The sequence below is a fragment of the Triturus cristatus genome, chromosome 9 (assembly GCF_964204655.1).
Source record: "Triturus cristatus chromosome 9, aTriCri1.1, whole genome shotgun sequence".
NCBI classification, from domain to species: Eukaryota; Metazoa; Chordata; class Amphibia; order Caudata; family Salamandridae; genus Triturus; species Triturus cristatus.
Window position 1 is genome coordinate 488736082 of NC_140592.1, and position 20474 is coordinate 488756555.

Sequence of the window (20474 nt, forward strand, 5' to 3'; positions counted from 1 at the left end):
AAGGCAGCAGAGGCTTTGATGCCCCTGGCTCTGATATGCTTAACCACTAGGCATCCTGTTGGGGGATATGTTAACACCCATCTCTCGAACACCAGCACCTCATAGTTCTAATGGGGGCAAAAGGTGGGGGGGGGGGGGGGGCAACTGCAACACAATTCCAGTTTCCTACAGAAACCTTGCAGGACAGTATAGCAAAGCAAATAAAAAGTTGCTCAACTGGATTTGTATACGGCAAACTCATACTGCCCAAGTAAATAAACATTTCCTGCTTGTAATCCTAGTTCTACGTCATCATTTAATTCAGAACACTACCTGTATGTTGGATCAATGCTTTCAAGAAAGCGAAAAGTGTGACGCAATCTCGGGGTTCACAGAGAGACTTTACCCACTTGATTTTATTTGTGAAATGTCTTCATTATTTATCTGCTCTCTGGTCAGAATCCAGACTTAGTGCCTGGCAACAGTATTGACTGGTTTCCATATGGCAGCTCTGCAACTTTCAATAATTGTCAGGGGGAATGGCTTCTTTACCCATTAGTTGTTGTACATTCTAGTTGTTGTGAATCACTTAACGTCCATACACATGTTATTCTATAATGCACAATTAAAAGGCTACGTTCTAGTACGGTGCTTAATAAAAAATGCTTCCAAGTGGTGAATATTAATAAACCAGAACCTGGTTACAAATGCATGGCCAGGGAGTGCAGGAATGCCCCTGGAAGGCCCAGCTCAGAGAAGTGTGTTGTAAAAAACACAACATAACCTATCAGGGGCTTCCTTCTGTGGCGCTGAGGTCTTTGAAGTTAATGAAGAAGGTTGAAAAACAAGAGTGTGAAAGCAATAAAGTAATAGGGAGACTGTGTCGCCTTTCCTGTCCTCTCCTGTAAAGCCAGAGCAAAAAAGTACAGGGGGCTAGAAAATTAATTGTAAGATGCTTCCTCTGGGAACTAGTGAGTTGCCTGGGTATGCGTTTAACTGCAGCAGTCAGAGAAAATCTTGAAAAGGACAGCTTTACCCATGAGATAAGAATTGAAAAGCGTTGTTAAGAGACCGCATTAGGAAGATGAATTTCTGATGTAGGGAAGATGGTGCAGTCTCTGCTACCTGTATGGTCCGATGAGAGCTCTTGTAGAACTGCAGTACTCCTGTCAAGCGCTTGCCACAGAGCAGTTAGTAATCTGTATTATTTATGTGAAGTTCCCTGAAGGCAAGATGTAGGTATTTACGATGAATGTGAATGAAAATGATTTGCGGTGGGGGATGGTGGGGCAGAAAAGCAAAGGGATATGAGGCAAAAAGAATGGCTGGAGTTGGAGGGGGGTTCAGGTGGAAGCACATGAGGGAGACAGCTCAAAAAGATGTGCACCCCCATGGATGTCTTCAAGCAAAACAAAACAAGCATTGGCAAAGCCAAATGGCCCCGCCTGTGCCAGAGCTATTGGCTTTGACGGTATGTTTTAACCATGTTGTACACCAGCGTGGTGAGGTTCAGATTCTTTTACCTCTTTTTCAGCCCAGTCATCCGCTCACAGTTAGAACACTTGTGCTCCTCCTAGGTATGATGGCCTCCTGCATTGCTGTACTCCGCGCCTGGCATCGCATGCATGTACTGCAAGAATGTCATTCTGCTCTATGGTAACAAGAGTAGGGTTGATAGGATGATCTAGTGTTGGTAAAGGCTAGCACCCATCGGTCACTGTAGTGGTAGAACAGCAACAATCTGTTGCAGGGCAAGACTTTCCTAGACCCCATCCAGCAAATCACCAGCAAGACGGGCACTCCTCAACCATATGACCTTATAGTAGTTCTGGGCCACTAATCATCAGGGGCGGTACATTAACTACCTAGAGCTATTTGCTATACGCTTTGCTCTCAAAGCCTGCCTTCCACTCATTGAGGCAACGTAGTCCTCATCAGAACTAGTAACATGACTGCCATGCATTATTTCCAAAAACAAGGCGTCACTCTCACTTTCCCGCTGTCAGCACTAGCACAGCAGACCTTGGCATTCGGCAATCTGCCACAGCATACACCTTCCAGCAGAGTACCTTCCAGGCGTAGACAGCAGCTTGGCAGACCTACTCAGCAGGACGCATCAAGGCGTCCACAAGTAGGAACTCCACCCACAAGTCCTTCTTCTGTATTTCCATCGATATGGCACTCCATACTCCTTCCCTACATGGTGTGGCAAAATGCAGCAGACATCCCAAACCCTGATCATGGAAACCCCCATGTGGGCCACACCGCCTTGGTATTCAACAGTTTTCAAGATATCAGTCCGCCCCCCATGAAAAGCTCCCTAGCAGGGCCAAACTCGTCACACACGGCAAAGGTCAAATTAAACACCCAGGCAATTGAATCTAGTGAACTGGCTCTATCAGATCTCTTCCTTATTAATTAAATTCCTTTCATAATCCCCTGTTTACCATACTGTGTTCGCCACTCCATACTTACTCTCACTCGCTATCTGGAAAACAATCTAACATTGCGTCGGCGCTCATGCACATTACTTACATAGGGAGGAGTCACAGTGCATCCTTTGATTTGAAAGCCTTTAAGTGAAGAAAAACTACTTGCAAACTTCCCAGCCCAGCACAAGATGGCAGGAGACTCCGCAGCAAATGAATCTACTGCACTTCATACCACAAACCGATGCTTAGAGGGTAAGTAATATTTTCCTTTTCCACTATTCTCTTTCAAGTTTTTTCAAGAGTGTATTTGCATTCTTAAGGTTGTCTTAGAGCCACAATTTCATCAAGAATTTGTGTTTAATCCTTTCTTTGTTTATAATGCTGCAAGTAATTTCAGCTACTCAACAAGAGTGTTGTTCAGTTGTTTTAATAACAGAGAAGGATTGTTATTCATTCTGTCATGAAGGGATTCATTTAATTTATTCTTGAACAAAGTATTGAGATCCTCCTTGGCGACTTCTTTCAAATTGTGTTTAGTAATGGTAGTGGTTTGTTTATCGTAAAAATATGTTGCATGTCACCAACATGGGCAATAGCCATGCAGCCACTATTTGAAAGGAATACAAATTTGATGCGGCAAAGGATGTAAAATGTGAAGTGCATTTAACTACAAAGCACAATTCTAATCTGACCTATGACTTACTCTTTCATTTTCCCTTCACACAACCAGGTGTCCACACTCTGCTGCGGAAGTTACAGTTCCTCTTCGAGCTGCCTGCCCGCCTGAACAAATGCATTGAGATGGAGGCATATGCTCAGGCAGTGCGCTACCATGGCAAAGCGCGTTCGATTTTGCACCAGTATCAACACATGCCCTCCTTTCAGGGTATCCAGAATGACTGCCAGAAGATAATGGGCGAGTTGGCACAAAAGCTACGAGAGAAGTTCAGGTGCCTGCTTTATATTAGTCTTCCTAGATCTTTAGATTAAATCCTCCATTATAAGCTCCCATCCCTTTATAGAAGGTCATCTGAGGTGCTTCTTTCCCAGAATTCCTCACAAATGTGACGGATATCCCGTCCACCATCTTACAAGTGCCATAAGATATAATGCATTGGATTATAGTACACGAGATACCCGTCACTATTGTGACGGAATATCCCATCTACCAAAGTCTGAATCAGCCCTACATAGCCAACCTTTCCTGCTACTTCTGCCCCCTCCCTCTGAACCCCTAATACCCACTTTACTTTTTTTCTTTGTCGTTTGGTGTCACCACTTACCTTAAACACTAATTTACATCTGGTTGTGACGCTTGTTCTTCATAGAATTATTAACTTGAAATGTCACCTACATTCCTGACTTTTATTTCTTACCCACATTTCTATTCTTCTGCGTTCATGAGTCTCCACTGTATTTCTTTGCAGGGATGGTGGCACCAGTGCACAGGACTTGGCAGAGTGTGTTGAGCTACTGCTGCAGCTGGATGAGCCAGCGGAGGAACTGTGTGATGAGTTTCTGTCTCATGCAGAGTCCCGACTGGCTGATGATCTGAAAAGCCTGCAGGCTGATCTGGGACTGCCTAGTTTACCCTCTGGAGCCTCTGCCACCACTGCAGCAGTCCAGCTTGGTGACATCTTGGAGTTTGTTGACCAAGGATGTAACAGTTTTGTGAGCAACATGTGTCTGGTGATTGCTTCTTATCAAGAACTTTTTATCAACCGACTGTCCCAGGGTGGAGAGGCTAACAAGAGCATTTCTGCTATGGCCCTGGTGAAGCTGGTGTCCTTCGTGAACCAGCTCATGGGTCGTTATTTTGTTGTTGTGGACTGCCGGATCCAGCTGGAGAAAGGCATTGGCGACAACTCTCTCCTTGTCCGTGCCTTAGACCGATTTCACCGCCGGCTCCAGGCCGTGGCAAAGCTCCTACCTGCCTCCAGTGTTGCTACAGAAGGAACAGAGATTGTCGTGAGGGCTGCCAAGGAGCGCATCCGGCAGTACCTTTTGGCACTACAGAGTTTTTTTCTGGATTGCCTGACAGACGTGCGGCAGTCATTGGCTGCCCCACGCTTGATGGGCAAGGACCACTCCAACCTGGCAGAGCTTCTCGGCAACATCTCAGCCTCCATCTTGAACCAGATCAAGTCAGTCCTGGCCTATGTCCACCTGTTTACCGCCAAGGATATCACCTTCTCCAACAAGCCCTACTTCAAGGTATTTTTATGGCAGAGCTCCAGTCTTAAGAGAGTAAATCGTCATTAATTTACATTTGTGCTAATCCAAGGCATGACACTGTCATCTCAAATGTATACAGCTCTCCATTAAATAAAATTGCTTGCTGTCAAATCACAGACCTTAAGCTGCAGAGTTTAGAAAAAGCAGCAATTTATTGTATGAACAAATAGAGATTTTCTCTGCAATGTCCATTTGTAAATACCAAACACTGTTGAGGTAACTTGACTGATTGGTTGCAAATTAACACAGACTGCATATTTGTACACAAGTCCGCCCTTGTTCACAACATTCCAAGACAGACCATTCCCCCAGTATGTGAAAGTTAAGATTTCACTACTAATGGAGTGTTCATCCTTTGCTACTTTCAGAGATGCACTTTGATATAAACAAGAAAAAAATGGTTAGTAGATTGCCTGGTTTGGGGGGGGGGCAGCCTTTTATCTAACCATACTTTCTATCTTAAATCTGTGTTTGTCTCCACTGTCAAACATCAAGTGCCAGACTGGAAAGCCTTCTTTGGCTTCCAATATCTGCAAGCATCCAATGTAATGCTTTATGCACCACCAACAAGGCAATCTGGAATGAATGCCTTATAAATTAATAAACCTACATCATGATGTCAAAAGTGCTAATTAGAAAGTATCCTTAGATGCAGTCATGATAATGTCTTCTCCAACCCCATGCTTATAAATACTAAACTGGAAGGTACGTTGATGTGCTTGATCCTGGTTTCTTGAATAACCTACGTCTGGCAACAAAACCATTAAAAATCATCCTACTTTCAGGAAGGCGATGATAGATCCTACTGTTTTAACAGCACATCTCTGCCAAAAAATTAAACATCTCTGGATGTAGGAAATATGTGCCTCCCTGAAGCACCTCTCATTTTTTTCTTCAGTGCCCCCTCCTTTTTCCCACTTGTTCTTTATCTCATCCAGTGCATTCTGATACTTGTAATGCAATAAATAAAACCAATACTCGCATACATACAAATATAGACCTCAATTGAACTTTCTTGTCTCTTAATATCCTGTTTGCTGTATTCAGGACAATCTAGAGGTGATGAATTTCTTTTACCTACAAAGCAATAAAAAGACAAATGCAATAATTAAGTCTAGAATTAGTGAAAATGTGAACTGGACAATTCCTAATGGGGCGAAGTGATGCCCTTTGTTCATAGTGTTCCTGTTCAGGACAAACAATCTGAATTCCATGTTGGAAAACTAGATAGTCAATACATGACAAACAGGAGCAGGCAAACTCTCTCTACAGTATGTCTGCAGATGCATGCACAGAGAACCCTCCCAAACATGCATGACTCACCACTGCAACAGCAATAGGATAGCACATCAGATCCCAACATATTTGTGACTGTAATATTCCAGATACGTATATCAACATTTCAATCCAGACAGCAAAATGCGTTGAATCTCTAACAAAGAGCATCTCATGATGTCTATACCTGATCACCAGGAGAACTGAAATACATTTGTTCAATTAAGAAAAAAACTCATTGAGGGCTGTTGTTGGTACAGTCTAGTATGAACTGCTGCGACCGTTACTGGAAAGAAAAGAGTAAAGAAGTTAGCTACAATTATGACACTGAAAAACCTAAAACGTATATTTTCTGTGAGGGAAGGGTTAGGCTCTCTCATTTAAAGAAATCAGGATATTCAATAATAGATTGCAGGAGAAAAGTGGAGTAAACATTTTTTATTGTGGTATAGCAGAGGTGCTTACACTGGACAGCTAGGAGGACGGAGGGACAGCAATGCAGAAAAAGACTACTTAATAATGGAGCTCAGTGCAGCGGTTAGGTGAGTTTAGGTCTTAAACTGAAAGCCCTGGTTGTTGAATTTGGCTATGGAAGAAGTATTAATAAGTGTTTCACCATCATATCCAATCCCGTCGGAGCGGCAGAAGAATCGCAGCAGAGGTCTGAGCTGGCATTGACAGGGGTACCCCAAGCTATCATGACCATCTCAATGCCCACTTTTCCAAACTTGTAGTAGATTACTGAAGTCACTGTTCTTCTTCCATTCACAACATTTACAGGAGCCCTCGTGTTGCAATCCATTGTCAATCTTTTTTGGAAAATCTTGCCATCTTGCTCTCATTTAGGATTAATCTAATTGGCTGAGCTAAACTCTGAGTTTTGAATTTTGAAAAAGAAAAACATAAATGCTTCCTGGCATTGGGCAGTCAGAAAAGGTGTATGCCTGTAGCAACAATGGAGATGAAACATCTACATTCTTGTAAAAATTATATTTCACAGCAAATTTGAACTGTCCAGCGAGTGCTCTCAAAATTGTTACTGTTTTATTTTGTTTAATCTGCGGCCTTAATTTTACCCCTCTGATTCTGCTTTCTAAGGGTGAGTTCTGCAGCCAGGGTGTGCGTGAGGGCCTCATTGTTGGCTTTATCAAATACATTTGCCTGACAGCACGTCAGTTCTGCGAGACTACTGGCGACAAGGGCGGCTTCACCCCGCCAACTCTGCTTCTGCTCCTCTCCCGCCTCTGCCTGGACTACGAGACGTCCACCATCAGCTACATCCTGACTCTGACAGACGAGCAGTTCTTGGTTCAGGTAATGAGCCTGTGTACCTGTTTGTGGGATAACACAGCCCTGCTTATTGAGCACATATTGAGCTACAAAAAACTATTTTCATTGAATAATGCTTATGTATACGTTTGAGTTTGTTTGTTGAAAATGTTTTTATATTTAAAAAATGTTTTTGAGCGCGGAAATCAATAGACTGATATTCCCCATAATACCTACTCTATTGTCTGCAAATCACCCTAGCAACTGCAAGCAGTCTAAATCAGGGTCCATTAGAGTGAAGGCAAACGTTTTTAAGAGTTGTTCTCCAGCATGAGTTAAAATAGTAATGTGCAATTGACACTACAGATTGTGTCACCCTGCCCAGTTCCTACACTGTGTGCATGTGCATCAGTGATCACACGTGCATTGCTTTAAGGGAACAGCATCGTCGGTGATTGCTTACATTCCTTCTTTGAATATTTTTCCTGACTCAACCATCACCCATTGTCATCCCAGTTAAGGTGCAGGCTTATGTGGTTGAAGCTCCACATTATTAGTTGAGTTCTTGTGTCTTCCAGTGCTAAACCTCCAATTCCTGGTTGATACGTTAGTGATTGCTTTTATGAGAAAGATCATACATTCCAAAAACCTCACCACGGCATTACACCACTAGCTCTCATGCAGCCATAAGTCTATTGTACAGCACAGATTCTCACAGTTGGGATATAAAAGCAAGGAGCTCTCAATTTCTTGGCCTATAGGACAACATAGCATTCTGTTCAAATAAGTAGCTTTCAAACAATCTTCATGCTTCATTGCTGCCGAAGATCAACTGACAACCCCACCAGCTTTGAAACCTTCAACCAGGGCTTCAGCCCCTGCTTGAGCCTTCCTGCCCCCGAATCTGCTCTATTCTGCTTGACATTTATGGTTCATTGATGGCAATAATGCCCTTCCAGTACTGCAGCCAGTGTCATTCCAAGTTCACCTAGACTGACGACATTCTAGTCTGTAATCTTTGCCAAGCCCACGAACATGACGACACCATGTGCCAGTCCCGCCTCACCTTCCCATCACAGAAAGCCGTTTGGTATTAATACGAGCAGAGAATACAGAGAAATAGGAAGACAACATCTCTGACATCTACAATGAGGAGCAGGAGGAATCCAGACCCTCTGGGGCAAAACCACTATACTTCAAACAGGAGGCCAGTTCATCAGACGATTCTGACGGTGAGGTAATTGCAGATCCAAAGACTCCAACTGTGAGTATAGCAGAGTCATGGCTGTCGACTGCACAAACAACCCATTCTCCTGCATAGTACTGCCACTCTTAGGTCAGGCATGGAGCCCAGTGATTGAACACTACCAAACAGATCTGCCACTGCCTTCAGGTCATGGTCGGCACTGACAGAAGGCCTCGGAGAAAATTCTCGGACCGACAGCACTCCCTTGTCCTGCCACAAAGGCCTGCATAAAACGCTGCCCTCCTCAGAGACCTTGAGCCCTTTGAATCTGGCCCTGAAACGCCAACCATCACCAAAGGCAATACTGGCTCCCAATCCAATCACTGCACTGGAGCATTTGACACAGGTGACCAAGCCAACCACAGCATAGGAATAATCGACTCAGGTGCCCAAACCAACCACAGCACTGGAACAGTTGACACAGGTGCCCAAACCAACCACAGCACGGGAACCAGCATCAAAGCCGAAACCTCACTCAGTGCCGAAAATCCACCCAACGTCATCGATAACTAGTTCCGAGGAATCGGAACAACCCATTCTCCAGTGTCCCTAGAAAAAGCTTTTCATACACCCACAAACGGGGAACTGCCATCAAGCCCCCACCAACACCTCAGAACATTTTACCAAAGAAGCAGAGGCTGTCTTTCGAGGAGCAGATTGCCCTGGAGCCTACACCTTCTTCAATGCATAAGAAACACAGGGACAGGGGCACCAGCTTCATTTCTTCTCGCTTTTGTCCTCCACCTCGTCCGTCTCGCTGCCAACACCACCACACGTGCCCCCTCCGCTAGCCTCACAGCAAAGGTTACTACACTCTTCTGATGGGTAAGCCCTTGTGCCAAAGACCTAGATGTGGCTATGATGCTCCCTGTGACCAGAAACCAAGGGACGACCCTTGGGATGACCACAACGTGAACGCCCTGGCTGAGAAAGACCCTGACCTCTGTCCAGCAAAACCGTCTCTGACAGATGATAATGCCTCCTATCACAGAGGCCTCCATAGAGCGAACAATTGCCATAAGGTAGATATCCATGTCGTCAAGGAAGACGGTGACTCCTGGTCAAAACTTTCTCAAAGACACAGCGTACCCTCCAGTTTCTTCCCATTCTCAAGGGAATGCTAAAGGCTGTACCTGAGACATTCCAGGAACCAGTCAAGGCCTGGATTGCCACGTCTAGAGTAGATAAAAAAATATATAAAGCCTTGCTTAATGACCTGCCTTATATCTTCTGGCATGATCCACCTGACTCCTGAGTAGTCGTCGCAGCATGCAAGAGCACTACTGCCCGAGGCACGGGGACTCTCCACCGTCGGTCAAGGAGTGCAAAAAAATTGACACGGCGGGCAAAAGAGGGGCAGTGAAATCAACCTTATGCTGACGAATTGCTAACTCTGTGGGCCCACTTGGCAGGTATGAGAGGGCACACTGGAACGGAAAGGAGGAACACCTCCCCAATCAATATAATCAATGTGGTCAGGAACTTGAGGCTGAAGGCAAACATTTTCGAGAACCGCAATCAGCTTTGCACTTGATGCAGCTGACACTGCCTCCAGGTGTGTTCACATCAGCATCCTTGTACACCTTCATGACTGGCTCTGGTTCACTGGATTACAGCCAGAGGTCCAGCAACATCTGCTGAACCTGCCTTTTGAAGGTGAACTTTTGTTTGTGCCACAGGTGGATCAAAGACACTAATGCAGCTAAGGCGATGGGGCTCTATAGTAACTCGTATCATGGGGCTCCTTTCGTTGGTCCCAATACAGGGAATGTAACAGAACCACATGCCTCGAATCTTTCACATCCTACCTAAGGCAGCAGCAGTATATTCCACAGTGTACAAGGGTTTAGTCAAGGGGTGGTTACAGGGGCAGCAACACCAGTAGCAGAACCAAAGGAGGTTGTTGCCAAAGGGGCCACCTCCACAAAGCAGTGACTCCCTTTCCCCTGATCACACTACACCTGTCGGAGGAAGGCGATAGGGGTTTCTACTTTTAGGAAGAAATTACTTCCGACCAGTGGTTACTTTCCATCATACAACACAACACAGGTACCTCCTGGAGCTCACTGCTACCCACCAAACATCTCACCATGCACACACATCCTCCTTGCAGATCACCAGAGTCTTCTGCAAGAAGTACAAGCATTCATCCTCAAGTGTGCAAAAGAATCCGTGCCATACCAAGGCAGGGGTATTAACTCTCTCTATTTTCTCCTCCCCAAGAAGGGAGGTTCTCAAAGACCAGTCCTCGATCTCAGGCCCCTCAACCAGTAAATCCTCTCAGATCACTTCCATACTGTCACCCTACAGGATGTAGTTTCTCTTCTACAGCAAGGTGAATTTGGCAGCTCTCGACCTAAAGGATGCCTGCGTCCATATACCTATTCATCCCACTCATCACAGTTACCTACAATTCATGGTAAGTGACCAGCATTACCAATTCAAAGTGCTACAATTTGGGGTCTCTTCTGCCCCGGAGTGTTTACAAAGTGGCTCACGGTGGTAGCCGCCCACCTCCAAAAGAATGACATTGAGGTATTCTCATACTCAGACGATTGGCTGATCAAGAGTGCAAGCAAGCAACATTGCCTCGCACATACTCAAACAATAATTTCCCTCCTTCACAAAATGGACTTCTCAATATAAACCTTCAAGTCCCACATGCAACCTCTGCAAATTCATCCCTTCCTCGGAGTCGTACTAAACACAGTTACCGGCAAAGCTTTCCCCAGTCAAGCAAGGGTGCAGGCCTTCCAGCAGCTACTGCCTATTTTTCAGCCAGATCATCAACTAACTGTCCTGACCATTGCCTTTTGGGCACGATGGCCTCACTCGCAGCCATTTTTCCCCATACCCGCTTACACATGTGTCCACTCCAGAATTCCCTTGCAATGCAGTGGACACAAGTGGAGTATCGTTGGGAAGATCTATTGTTGATATGGGCCAGCACTTATCACTTTCTGCAGTAGTGGAACAGTAACATCCTGTTGCAGGGAAAGCCTTTCATACACCCGATTTGACAAGTGACCTTCAGCACGAACACATCTCTTTTGGGGTATGGAGCGCATCTTCAGCACCTATTCCCACTGATTTGGTAGGAGGGGGAATGTACTAGTTATCGACCTGTTGCCACCTCCCAAAATGCCAAATACCAAAGCTTCACCTCCAGATTCCCACACCCACAGTACATGGGCAACTCACTGTGGAAGAGCTGGTCAGCAATATTCGCCTACACAGTTTTTTTCTCTCCCAGTGCTTCCGTCTGTGGTTTGAAGGCTGTGGCGAACATCTCTCTCTCTCATTCTGATCGACCCTACTTGGGCCAGGCAACTGTGGTTCTCCACCCTCCTGGAAATGTCAGTTGTTCCCCACAAGAAGCTCCCAAACATCCTGACCTTTCACGCAAGACCCTAGCAAGATCAGACACCCCAGTCCCAGGCAGCTCGATCTAGTGATCTGGTTGCTAAAGTCCTAGAGTTTGGTTACTTCAGCCTCTCTCAAGAGGGCATGTCCATCCTCCAAGAAGTACGCACGCCCACTACCCAGGCCTGCCGTGCTGTCAAGTGGAACAGATTTGTCCACAATTGCATTCCTAAAAAAATACACCACTTAACCCTCCAGCACAAGAAGTAATTTGTTAACTTCACTTGCAAAAATAAGGTCTTGCATATATATATCCATACGCATTACCATTTCTGCCATACGCTGCCTAACACTCACTGCTGCAATCTAGTTTACTGATCGGTCCGAGGAGACTGCAACGCTCGTTTTCTTCCTGAGCCCACCAGTCCTAACCAGCATTACGGCACAAGGGGACTACAACTCCCAGCTTCCCCTGGGAGGCACACTACCATCAGCGTCATACGGAAGCGTCGGGAGGCGCTTCAAAAGCAGGTGCGGCATCCCGCTCCTCGGGTTCCGCATTTCCATTTCTGCCATATGCTGCCTAACACTCACTGCTGCAATCTAGTTTCCTGATCGGTCCGAGCAGACCGCAACGCTTGTTTTCTTCCTGGGCCCGCCAGTCCTAACAAGCATTACGGCACAAGGGGACTACAACTCCCAGCTTTCCCTGGGTGGCGCACTGCCATCAGCATCATAAGGAAGCGTCAGGAGGCGCTTCAAAAGCGGGCGCAGCATCCCACAGCGGGGGACGCGCGCGGGCATACCCGGGCAAAGCCCGGGCCAAGGGCAGGCCCATCCGAGCCCGTCAGAGACTAGCAGAGGCTGGGCTGGGCCATATTATTAACATCCGGGATGCAAGGTATTTAATAATTACTTAAAGGTTTTGGTAGTTAAGCTTTACGTTCCATACCTTTTAAACAGCACAGTCTTGGGAGATGAGTAAACGCAAGTTTGTCACAAGGCAGGGTGTGGTGGGAACTTTAGACGCTTTTCTTCTGAGAGCAGAATCAGCTCTGATACATGAGATTGAGCTGCGTAAGCTCTCGTTACAACCCCAGCCACCCCCAAATAAATCAACTCATGACAGGCCTCTTCTTTCCCCCTGCAACCTAACAACGAAAAAACTCCTCCTCTTGTAAATATCACGTCGGACATTGACAGGTCCCACTCCCTCCCCCGAACCAATAAGCATAAGAAACAACACTCCTGTAATAACCAGGGGCCAGAAAGCTGCCATAAGCCGCAACAACAGTCAAGAACCACCGACTAAGAAGAGGAAGGGTAGGGGCACTCAAAGACAAAGTCAAAAAGCGAATACCCCAAAGGCCACAAGACCGAAAATAAGAAATAATGACAGAGATGTCAGTAATGGGTCCCACCTAACACAGTTGCCGGCAGCATCAGACAGTTCTCCACCCCCTGTACAGGAGGATGCATTCTGGAAGAGGAAGAGGCTGGAGGCAATGGTAACTTTCTTTTTAGACCCATTGGTCTAAAAAGTAGCCTCAGTGAGGATGGGCTGATCAAACTGGAGGGGTCCGTCACAAATATCACACCAGGCGACTATAATACTGTTGGAGGGGGGAATGCCATGCTTAATAGGGGCAATAGGGGAAATAGCTTAGCAGTTAACAATCAGGCAGACACATCATCTAGTCTGCACGCTAATACAGTTGCAGTACAAGCGCAGATTAATTCCCCTACGCAAAGAGCTCTGCCCAGCCCATTAGACCAGCCGAGGCAATCATTCCAACTTGTTGGCCCATATTCCGGGAATAATAAGAGCTTTAAACCCCCGAAGGTCGCACACACAGTAGCAGGAGGCACCGCACCAATAGCTGGGACTAGAACAGTTATACCCCAACATACACTTAGTGACTTCCAGGGAGTTCCTGGTGATAAAAAATTAAATTTACATCTCCCACAACATGGTAGGGAACCAGTTTATTTCCCCCAGAGTATAAATATTCTGCCTCTGGGGTATTTTTACCACCCCCCCGAACCCTGAGATATAACCCCAAATCCCCCATGCTTATAATCTAAGGTTAGTGTGCGCCAGTTTACACGGGCTTGCTTTCCACCCCAAATCAGGCGAAGCAGTAACGATCGCAGCGTTTTAAAAAAGGGCTGTGAAAGAGGGATCGGTATGTTATTGAAAAGATATAGGAATTTAGGCAATACCTCCATTTTTATTAATGCAATTCGGTCGGCGAGCGAAAGCGGTAATCGAACCCATCTGTTAATCTGGTGCTCTAACATTGCGATAGCAGTGCCGTAATTCTCACGAATGACTCTTTCGGGATCGCGATAAACCCAGATCCCCAAATATTTGTGCCCATTCAAGAGGGAATTCCAGCTCATGCAGATGTGTGGCTTCGGTCAGTGGTAGTATCACCGACTTAGACCAGTTGATGTGTAACCCGAAAAATCTGGCAAAGCGTATGTAATCCCGCAGCACTGACGACAGATGTATATGAGGCTCACAAATAAAAAGCAACACATCATCAGCATACAGTGAGATGATGAGGGGACGGTGGTGCAGATTAAGAGCCGCGTGTTTGTGATGTTGCCTTATGAGACATGCTAACGGTTCTAGTGTTAATGCAAACAGGAGGGGCGACAAGGCCTGGTGCCACTGGTGATGAGAAAGGGATCTGATGTGTGCCCACCCACCCGGACTCGCGCTGAGGGACGTGCATTCTGGAGTCGTACCCAGTTGACAAAAATGGGGGGAAAACCCATCCGCTGGAGAATGAAGAATAGATAATCCCATTCAATGGAATCAAATGCTTTGGCAGCGTCAAGCATGACAGCTGCCGCCGGGAGATCAGGAGAAAGAGTGTGAAAAAGGGCAAACAGAGCACGAAGATTGTGGGAGGTGGAGCACGTAGGTATAAACCCAGGCTGATCTGGTAAAACCAGATTTTGCATGAGTGGCTGAAGATGGGTAGCTGTTATCTTGGCCAATATTTTGACATCTGTATTTATGAGCGACAAAGGGCGATATGAATCGCAAGCGTCGGGTGATTTGTATTTTTTTAATAGGGTAATTATGAGCGCCTCTCGGAGGGAAGGGGGAGCACACCTGAATCGTGGGCCTCTGCGTACATTTTTATCAGGAAGGGGGTGAGCTCTTCAGCATATGCCTTGTAAAATTCAGGTGGGAATCCGTCCAGGCCTGGTGCTGTTTTATTAGGAAGAGAGGCTATCGCCATACAAATATCTTCCACTGTGATAGGCTGACTGAGATATTCTCTCTGCCCGTCCGACAGCCAAGCAATGGCTACTTGTGACAAGTAGTCCTCTGGTTCCCCAGCAGCTGCAACACACCGCGAAGCGTATAAGTTCATGTATGTACGTTGGAACTGTTCCAATATATCCGTGACGCTGAAGTGCTCCTGCCCAGCCCCATCTGTGATTTTGGTAATGACGTTGTGATGCATACAGTGTTTGATCTTTGTGGCCAGGTGATGCCCCGGTCTCCCACCTTCTCTGTACGAACGTGCCACAGTGCGTCTCGATATTTATCGGATCTCTGCATCTACTAATTTAGCATGTTCAAGAATAGCTTCTTTAATGGATGCTCAGGTTGCATCGCATGGTGCGCGCTCATAATCACGTTCAAGGCTGGACAGTGTGCTTTCCACTTTGGTAATTTTTCCCCTCAAGTCCTTTAAAATACTAGCGGATGTACTGATACAGTCACCTTGAATGGTAGCTTTAAACCCCTCCCACAGAACTCCAACGCTATCAACAGATCCCTTATTCTGATCAAAATATCGGACAATGGCTTCGCAAATAGTAAAGGGGTCCAGCAGTGCCTCAGTGCGGAGGCGCCATGTGAAGGCCCGAGGAACCTGCTGAGGTATGTTAATAGTAAGGCGAACAGGACAGTGATCTGAGAGTAACTCATGTGAAAAGAGGAATCTGCCTAAGTCCAATATATGAACAAGGGTGCATAAGTAACACCCAGCCAGATAGCAATAGTAGGTAGCCACAGAAACAAACCCCCAAACAGTTCCCTACCCCCCTCATCCCCCACCCACTTTAACAACCCCAACACGCCAGAGCCATCCCACAACCCCTACTACAGATCCCAAGTGCTGCACCAGGGAAAGAACCATTTGCGGGAACACCCATATAGGGGGACGCCAGAGCACAAACTCCCTCCCGGTGTAGTTAGGAGGTGGCTGAACCATCTTACAGAGTCCCTCCCGGACCCCGCAACCACATATCAGAGGACCACAAACAGGGAATCCCCCCAACAATTAGCAAAATAAAACATTGTAGGAAATCAGGAAACCAAAGAGTCAGAGAGCCGGCGAGCAATGATAATACTCATGACCCCACGGACATTCTTCCAACCTAGGCGGATCTATTATGGAGTCAATCCAGGCCACCTGCCGATTCACCATGTGCAGTATCATCATCATTATCTGCATGTCTGGGGGAGCGGTTTTGGCAGTAGACAGATTTGGCGAAGTCCAATGCTGATTTTGGGCATGTGAAAAATGTATACTTTCCATTGACCTCCACATGCAGCCTCGCCGGGTAGAGCATGGCATATGGTATATGCTCGGCCAGCAGCAATTTCTTGGCAGGCTGATATTCCCTGCGCGCTTCTTGCACCGCCATGGTGAAGTCAGGATAAAAAGCAAGTGTGTTTCCTTCATGAACAATAGTACCCTTCTTCCTCACGAGACGGAGCACCGTATCACAGTCTCTATAGTTCAAAAGGCGGGCAATTATGGGGCGAGGTGGAGCGCCCGGAGACGGACGTGCTGCCAGGGAGCGATATGCCTGCTCTACAATAAGGACCTGAGACAATTGTTCCTCTCCAAAGATGTCTCGCAGAAGTTTCTCGACAAAGGTCTCCAGGCGGCCCTGTGTTGGTAGACTCCAGAAGGCCCGTAATGCGCACGTTGTTTCTTCGCGATCTGGCTTCTAAATCTTCATTACGGGCCTGTGTAATGGCCAGAACCTTCTCCATGGAGACCGCCTTACTCATAACCTGCTGTAAACCATCCTCAGCGCTTGATGCCTTCCCAACCCCTGAGCATGCTTGTCTAATTTTGACGGCATGTGGTCCATACGAAGATTAAGATGATCAATCTTACCATCGATGGTTTGCAAGCTGGCCTGCACAGCAAGGAGAGTTTTATCAATATTGGTAAGATGGTCACTTGGCAAGTCAGCCTCAGAGTCCAATGCTGTATGCTGAGGGGCTCTGCCAGTTTTCCGGGGCTCGAAGGTGAGACGCATCTGGCTGTGCTCACTCTTCCCATGTTTTTGCACGGATCCGGATGATTTCACTTGCAGGGGTAGCCACACAGTGCCGAAGGTGGAAAACAGCCCGTCTCACAGCAGAGATTGGGGGTAGGTCAGCGATGGGGGGTTCCTCGTTGTCAGCCAGACTAACCCGTCCATGCACAGCCCAAAGTGTAATAACTGTAACGCAGCACAGAGGTTATTCCCTGCAGCAGCACTTATAATAGATGATGCAGAAGGCCCAGAAGATGCAGTTCGAGTCTTGCAGCGCTGCGGGGTGAGGACATTGCTGCGTCCAGCGAGGGGAGGAACATCTGCACCTAGAGACTTTAGCAGCAAGGCACCGGCGAGGCTATCACTGTTCATAAACCAGGGCAGGGGTGAAGATTAGGCCCCAATGTAGCGCCAGTACAGTTGTGGAGGGCGCCGCGAGTGACCCCTCGAACACACGATGGCAGGAGCGGGCCGATGTCCTCGTGGCCCCCCCCCCTCCCCCACAGTGGGAACACAGGTGAGCGTTCTGGCCTCCCCTCGGCACAAGACACCGGGTGCAGGAACAATGGCCTTTAAACAGTAACAGGAGGGCAGGGGGACGCAGACAGTCGGGACCACAGCACAAACAATTGCGCTCGACGGTCGTCTGCCAGGGCCCTCCGGTTGCAAGGGTGCACGCTGCAGCCAGGGCACAGCCGCTCAGGCGGGCTACCGGAGATCAGCGCACGCGGCAGCACCCAGCGACATAGCACGACCCCAGTGACAAGGAGACAGGCCCGTATCGGCCCAGCAGCCAGCTACAACGCCAAAGGACGCTGCCCGGCCCCCTACATGGACCCAGTGTCCGCAGGCACACAAACGACTACCTGGAGGCAGCGCGGCCTCCCCAATCACCCTGCCGAGCAATTGGAGAGCAGCCGTTAACTCCCCCAGGTGTGGCGTAGCGCCTACCGAGCACTCGGTCCAACGAGCCAGGCACACACCCCCAACACTCACAACCCGCCGCTAGGCCCGGCCCCGTCCTACCTCACTCAGCTGGTCCGTGCACGTCCGGGGCTGCCACGTTGCCAGAGGCCGGTCCGGATCCTCTCAGCCTATAATTTGTGCTGCAGCGACGATCTGATCCACAGCGCCCAACCAGGTTAGTCGGCAGGTCACGCTGGTATCATATCTGGCATTTTCAGCGGGATGCGAGGCGGGATGGCAAGGATAACTGGCGGATTTTTATTTCGGCCGGCAGAGCAGCTCTAAAGAGCGGCCATTTTTCTTTGCACCCTCTAGCGCCCCCCAGAGATACGATGTTGATTATGGTAGGGGATTTCAATTGTGTCTTGTGCCCAAGCGAGGGTGGCAAAACCTGTGGCGTTTTAATTAAAGAAGGTACTAGTAATACCCACTTTCGTCACTCTGTACTGGGGGATCTGTATAATGATTTTTAGTATGAACTTGGGCTTTGCTAATAAATTGACTAACAAACCTGTATCTATGCCCTATACTTTCAATGGCAGGGGCTGTCATTCTACTGTCGATTCTTATATCGAACAGCCATGCCCATAGATTACATTCTTTTTATGTGGACGAGATCTCACTGAGTAACCACTTCCCATTGTGTCTCTCAGTTCAAATACCAAGTAGTAAGCCATGTAGTCAAGATGCAATAGATCAGGCGCTATCTGATATTGCTATCAACAAGATAAATGGCTATAGCCTCCGTTGGTTGATGGTGGACCCAGTAGCGATCACCAAAAAATTGATAGACAAGTGCAGCCCAGCCTTTGAGACTTCTTTGAGTGAGGCGGTTACCCCAGCTAGTATCCTCTCCTCCTTTCAGTCATTAGCAGAGGCCATTAGAGAGTCACTGTTTTTCACAGTGAAGAGTAAAAGAAAACATGATGGTTGGTTTAGTTCGAAGTGTACACGGGCCTATTCCAACGGAGGAGTCCTAAAAACGCTGTAAATGTAAGAAAGGCATGGGCGGAATATAGGGTTGCCATTAGGGAAAGAAAAGCCATAGTAAGAAATGAAGCCTGGGAATCTCTTCATTAAGCCTCGAAAAGGGGTGATAGCCTAGTGTTTTGGAGGGTGGTAAAAGCACCTTTTTTGAACTCCGCCGAAGGGCCCTCAGTAGAGGTTGCCATATCCGAGAGGCAGTGGATTGACTACTTCTCGGGGGTGTGCAACACAGCTCTTAACCCCGCTACCCACAGCGAGAGCGCTCATAGGGAAATAACTAGCAACCCTGCGACCCAGTATTTCGATCTGTGGTTTACACTGGAGGAGGTGATACGTGCACTTTCTGTGAGTGTGGGGGGGAAGGCTCCAGGACCGGACGGAATCCCCATTGACCTTCTTAAATCTAACAGCGAACTTTGGGGGCCAATTGTCACCCAGGTTTTAATGGCTAGCTGCCTTGCCTCCTTTCCAACAACATGGGTTGAGTCTACCATCGTCCCGATCTTTAAAAAGGGGGACCGTCAGGATCCAAGTGTTACAGGCCCATTTCTTTGCTAGATGCAATTACTAAAATAGCTGGACGTATCATATTGGAACGTCTACAAGATTGGGCAGAAGAAAACAATGTCCTGTCCGATATTCAATATGGCTTCCGCGAGGGACAGGGGACCGTGGAGCAAAGTTTAAATGTAGCTATCTTAGTCGGGAAGTGCACACGGTGAAGAGAGGTAGATTGTTTTTAGCTTTTGTAGATCTCACTGCTGCCTTTGATTCAGTGAGACACGAGGAGCTGTGGGCTATCCTTGAGCAGATAGGGGTGGACACGCAAATAATTAACTTTCTTAGACGCCTATATTGCGCAGCTAAGGCGCGAGTGCGCTTTGGCCTGGCCGGTGATCGCACTGTCCCTTTTCCTATCAGAAGAGGGGTCAGGCAAAGATGCGTCCTGGCCACTTTTCTTTTTAACCTTTACATCAATGGCTTATATGAGGCACTGCTCAAGGATAACCAGGACTTCCCACAAATAGCTGCACGTCCCATTCCTGTAGTTCTCTATGCAGACGATGCGGTCCTAATGTCCCGCACCCAAGTAGGTTTACAACGGGTCTTAAATAGCTTCACCGAGTTTATGGGGCACTTGGATCTTAAAGTGAACACTACAAAAACATACATAATACGGTGAAGATTGGGGAGCCACAAATGCAGGGATATGTTTTTGGAAGGGCAGAAAATAGAGCACACAAATAGTTTTGCTTATCTGGGCATACTCTTCGACCGCAATGACTCATGGACACGAGCCATTACGGCAAAAAAACTTGCATTTGCCAGATCAACAATGGCCCTTGTTAATTTCGCTAGGAAACTTGGGAGAAGACCACCATTGGGATTAATACAGTTCTATAAAGCGAAATGCATTT

At 47.2% G+C, this 20474-nt stretch overlaps 1 protein-coding gene across 1 annotated transcript in view; it reads left to right on the forward strand.

The window, feature by feature from the left end:
- Nucleotides 1-20474, forward strand: part of VPS51 (VPS51 subunit of GARP complex) — a 72288-nt gene that overhangs the window by 35065 nt on the left and 16749 nt on the right. The window contains exons 4-6 of the mRNA XM_085625459.1: nt 3142-3361; nt 3839-4625; nt 7020-7235. Coding sequence (XP_085481585.1) covers nt 3142-3361; nt 3839-4625; nt 7020-7235 — 1223 coding nt within the window. The remainder of the gene's footprint in view (nt 1-3141; nt 3362-3838; nt 4626-7019; nt 7236-20474) is intronic.